Source organism: Myxocyprinus asiaticus, chromosome 10 (genome assembly GCF_019703515.2).
Source record: "Myxocyprinus asiaticus isolate MX2 ecotype Aquarium Trade chromosome 10, UBuf_Myxa_2, whole genome shotgun sequence".
Taxonomy (NCBI): Eukaryota; Metazoa; Chordata; class Actinopteri; order Cypriniformes; family Catostomidae; genus Myxocyprinus; species Myxocyprinus asiaticus.
This window is the reverse complement of record NC_059353.1, coordinates 47,827,501-47,833,083: the sequence shown is the minus strand read 5'-3', so window position 1 is coordinate 47,833,083 and position 5,583 is coordinate 47,827,501. Positions and strand designations below refer to the sequence as shown.

Sequence of the window (5,583 nt, the reverse complement as noted above, 5' to 3'; positions counted from 1 at the left end):
TTGATGATGCTGCTGTAGTGTGTTAGTCAGCTTTCTGAAGATGATGTCATTTTGGTGAAATTCATCCTATTTTCTCAGTGGAAAAATAGCCGTCCAAGCGGGGTTATTCCTCTCTATTTCGTGGTAGCTGGTGTGCAAGAGTCATTCCCGCAATCTCCTCCACCATTTTGAACAGTATGTCCTCTCCAATGTGGAAACTCCGGTAAGAGGTAAGCACCTTGAGTTTGTGTAATTAATCTGTCTGTCGTGTCTCTCAGCTGCAATAAGCCTTAATGCTGAAGTTGTTCATTTAAAGCCGTTTAAAGCTATTTCCTAGCTTTAGTAGTGTAGTCGTAATCCGAGCGATCACATAGTGCTGATGAATGAAAACACTGACTGATGCTGACTCACTTCATGTCACATAACTGGCTCATATTACACACAAAAATGGTCTTTTGGCGCCACCTGCTGGCTAAAATCTGTAATGTCACAAAAATAAATGTAAAGAGACACATATAGCTTTTAACACATCTGCACTGCTCTTACACTTTAGTTTAGAACACCACAAACACAAGCGGCATGATACAAACAGTAAAGTGTCCGAGTGATGATTTACCGAGACATCAGTACTCATGGAACGTCTCTCGTCCAATCAGATTAGAGGACCGGAACTACCTATTGTATATTATTAAATATCATATTTATTTATTATAATTTCAAAATTGCATAAATTCTTTCTTTCCACCACTTCAATTAAAAATTTTGACCACTTTTTAAGAAACACAACAGACCACGACAGTTTTGACACTAGTCACGACAAATGTATCAACTACAACATCAACAAATCTGAATGGAGTTTAAAAGACTGATTAAAAGAAAACTGCACCTTTTAAAAGCAGAAAAACTCCCCTTTAGGGAGAAGATATTTCAGAGGTTAACAAATAATTAGTCTAGTCACATTCTTGCTAAACTCCCACGCTAAATTGAAGATCAGCTTCACCTGAGACGTCATTGGTCCGTAGAACAGATTTAACAATCATTTACTGCCATCTGGTGGCCAAATATATGTATCGCAGGTGGCCTATACAAAAATATACAAGTCATTTTGGATGGAACAAGGTGTTTCAAGTTTATTTGCTGTCAGTGTCATTAAAACGTACAGGAAATGAAAGGGGAGAGTGAGATTCAATTTACACAGAATAATAACATAAGTACAAAAAACTTTTTATATTTAGTATGAAAAAATGAAGATGAAAATAGTGAGTGGATTTACTCAGTACATTATATTCAGTACACAGTAAGTCATTTGATCTGATACAGTATTCGCTTTTGATTTTACTCTATGATGTAGATATGCATGAAACTGAACTGTGGATTGCTCACACAGTTCTGTGGTTTTCACACCGTTATACAATTAGAGTATCTATCAGAAACACATCTGATGTATTAAATCAACGGACAATTCATTCATCTGTATGGGTGAATTTCATGAAACCTGTCAAAAACATGTCTGGGTCATATTTCACCCCACAAAAAACAAATAACAACAACAATGAATTATATTTTGCATACGGAAAATGAAGCTTTTATTTATTTAAGATTGTCACTACTAGTAATACAGTAAAAAATTACTGTAAAACATTTTAAGGCAGTACAAAAAAATACTACCACCTACTTTTCTTTAACAAATATTCTATCTTTTTTTTTAATTACAGTTATGAGATTTTTTCACATTACGGCAATGAGAATAACAGCTTAATTTTCAGGAAAATAATGTCACAGTTCAAAAATACAATTATAAGCTTAATTGGCTTAATGTAAAATAGAATTTCTAATATCATTTATCTTAATTTTGGGGTAAACATGTTATTGACATGTTTGTGAGATTGACCCGTATAGTATAGTGGAAATGATGAAGAAATAAGCGGAAAGGGTGTGTTTTATATAACAAAAATTACATAATCATGGTTATATGCATGGTTCACATGCACTTCAACATTCAGACAGCTGTAGAAAAATACGGGTTATGTCTGACTAGAAGGGATATGAGAGCAATAACAGACCTAAATATCATTAAAAAAATAAAATAAAACTAACAGTCAGAGAAACAGGAATCTTATCACACTAGATTATCAAAGCATAAACAATTGAAATAAAAAGTTACCAGTGTTCCAACTACAGTGCAATTATGACCTTGGCCATGTGAAATTTTACTCTTTTTTGTTTAAATACACAGCTGTAAAACAATATGATAATATTGTGTTCATTTTACAAGTCACTCTATGAGAAACATACACAGAAAAGATGAAAGAGGACTCAGAAAACACAGCAACATTTCTTTCTTGTTTAAAAAAAAAAAAAAAACACATTGCAGCCCGTGATAAATGTGCAGTTCTGATACGGCACTTTCCACAAATAGGGTACAAAATAAGAGTCTGAAATGCTTTCAAATGTAGCTATTTGTTGTTTTTCAGCAATGGATCAGTGAATGGAAATGCTTAACTTTCAGAAAATGTTAACAGCCAACCCTCAGGAGATAAAATGAAATAACATAATAAGTTTGCAATTTTTGCCACCCTGTTACCTAAACACTTTGGTAAATACTTACTTTTATTAACTACTTACTTTTGGTGCCAAAATGTTAGTTTAAAGTTATTAATTAAATTAATATTTTCCGCAAATTAAAGAAAGAATAAAATAAACAAATATTTCCCATAAATTAAAGAAAGAAAATACATTTGTTTGATACGTTTTCTAACTATAGCTTATGTTTGAGCTTGGAGTTGAAATTACAATTTGTGTAAAATTTAAAGTGGGGTGGGATGGAGGTTGTACAGTTGAATGTTAATATTATGTCAGATCAAATATGCCCAAACTAGGGCCCATGGGCCAAAAATTGGATCGTGATGAACTTTGATTTGGCCCGCCTTGCGGCAACATATAACAAGAAAAAAAAACATAAAAAAAAAATAAAATAAATAAAAAGTCCATTGACGCAGCTCTTCATTGCATTAGTTAAGTTGATTGCAGAGTAATATTTTTATATATATATATATATATATATATATATATATATATATATATTATAAAATCATAAAGGAGGGAAACCAGGGCAACTTTTATATTTTAATATAATACAGTTTGATATAACGCAACATTTACTTTCGGCCCGCGGCCCTCAGTCAAGTTTGATTTTCGCCGCTTCATAGGAAAAATTTTGGGCACCTCTGTGTTAGATAATAGTTCCTAAAGTTCTCAAAAAAAAAAAACAAAAAAAAAAAACATGGGATTTGTGTCCTATAATGCTTTAAAAAGAGAAATGGGCCACCAAATTGTACCCTTCTCATGGTAAGTGCCTTAATGCACAAGACATTTATTCTGACTTTTTAGTAATTTGTTGTATAAATGTTTTATTCTTTATCTTTGTTATTGTACCGTTACATTGGCTTTTAACAACAAAAAAAAAAAAACGCTGGTTATCAGTTTTCATATTAACTATGCATGTGTGTATCCTGAAAAAGGATGTGTCTCCTGTAAAAACTGCATATGCAGCACATTTCTGCGACAGTTTTGATCGTTGTACTATTAAAAACATACCGTATTACGTGTGCAACACTGTTTACCTGAATTCTGCATTGCGTCTATGAAAAATCAGTTTCAATGTACAACAATTGTGAGATCTATAATCATTAATAAGTGACATGATTTTTGCTGTTCAGTGTAAACCACATGAATCACAGGAACATGCATGTCGTTGTCATTGGGAGGAAATAATACATTCCAAGGTGTGGTAGAGCAGAGGCTAATGTCAAGTATTCAAACTGGTGTTGTTAAATCACGTTACTATACCTACATTTTTGCAAAATGATTTTTACGTGGCTCGTTGTAAGTACTACAGCAGTTTCCTGGTGAAATAGATGCTTAGGTGCAACAACAACAACAACAACGTCTTTTATCTCCTTTCACACATCACGAGTAAAACGGCAGATTATCAGTTCATAAACACATTTTACATTTTAACGTTTGCTTTACATAACCAACTGCGTTTGCAAGCTTGTTCGAGTGCGATCGAATTACGCGGTAGCTCAACTGCGATGCGAGGGTACAAGTCCTGAAGAGCACACGAGTCGACACGTGAGCCGAAAGTGTCATAGAAGCACCACAAATGGTGTGGTTGTGTTTTTCATCTCGCGTTTACCATTTCTCACACTATCGGTTAGGTTTAGGTTTAAGGTTTAGGGTAGGGAGGTCGGTTTCGTTGATTTAAAATGCATTAGAGCATTAACCTTAAAAGCCCCATCTGTATCGGAGAACATTTAACTCGCTTTTAGCACCTAACAGTGGACATTTCACCTAGGAACTACGGCGATACGTGTAAAGAACCATGTTGAAATCATTTTGCAAAAATTTCTCCAGTCACGTAATTTTCATGATATCAGGCTGCAAGTGACGGGTCGCCCACGACAATCGACATCTACAGCATGCACGAATATAGATTCTCAACAGTGAACATTTCTTGTAACAAACTCTCATGTTGTTCACAAAGTACCTGAATTTTCTTGGACACATGATTAAAAGAATACAAAGGATACAAGAAACATTTTCACCCTGTACACACAAAAACGGAGGGTTGCCAGGTCCTCCAGAAATATAACCCCTGGAAAAACAGCAACAGTTTCAGCTTATTTTGTGTTTTGATTATGGCTAGACCATGTTTATCCGATTGTTCACACTGTACAGAGACCTGCACGATCAGCCATAAAAAAATTAGCTACTATTGATGGCTTAATAAGGTGGTTCCGACTCATCCACACAGAGAGAGTTTGTATCAGGATATAGTAGCTGCAAAATGTACATTTTACATTCCAATCTACATTAAACCCCAAAACATTTAGCCCTCCATGAATAATAGGGTCTTAAAACGTCCATGTCTCTTTAGTAACACTAAAATCGAACCACATCCAACAAACAGCACCAGTCTTTCATGAATCCTCCGTAAATTAGCAAACATCCACATCTGAAGTCTATAAGTTCTGTCTTTAATGTGGACAGTGAAACTATAATGTACAAAGTCGCTGGGTTTCCTGTCCAAGGCACAAGCTGATGTCCAAAATGTCCCCTGCGTGTTTAAGGCGCATGAGTGCGCAGTGCATTGCAGAGGCCTGTAGCAGCCACTAGGGCACGCTGTGGTTCAGAGGGTGATTCGGGCACAGTGATGTCTCAGCTTGCAGGGCAGAATGCCTTTGTTTACCTGGTAAAATTCAACTAGTTGCAGCAGGTCAGTAAACCGCGTGTTTCCATCGTCCAGACTGTAGAAGAGCTCGCAGTTATCTTCAACCTGATGCAGTAAACATATAGGTTAGATAGATTTCCTAATTAATAACATTACTAATCAAGAACAGTTCATTTGAGTTGGATTAGACTTACTGGTACGATTTGAAAGTGTTTGATTTTCTGCGTATGGCACAGTGACAGAACAAACGTCCTCGGGTTACTTTGACTGTCCCTGACAAGAAAAACCCTGGTACGATAGAAACACATTCACTGCAACATTTTCCTTTGCAATATTTTAGTTGTGTTTTATAGAGAATATATCTGGAATTA

The 5,583-nt window shown here is 35.2% G+C and overlaps 1 protein-coding gene across 1 annotated transcript in view; it reads right to left on the bottom strand.

Annotated features, from left to right (window-relative positions):
- Nucleotides 1–1,092: 1,092 nt before the first annotated feature.
- The window catches only part of LOC127447643 (growth factor receptor-bound protein 14-like), a 105,781-nt gene continuing 101,290 nt past the window's right edge, over nucleotides 1,093–5,583 (bottom strand). The window contains exons 14-15 of the mRNA XM_051709600.1: nucleotides 5,407–5,500; nucleotides 1,093–5,317 (exon numbers count right to left, since the gene is read on the bottom strand). Coding sequence (XP_051565560.1) covers nucleotides 5,171–5,317; nucleotides 5,407–5,500 — 241 coding nt within the window. The 3' untranslated portion in view covers nucleotides 1,093–5,170. The remainder of the gene's footprint in view (nucleotides 5,318–5,406; nucleotides 5,501–5,583) is intronic.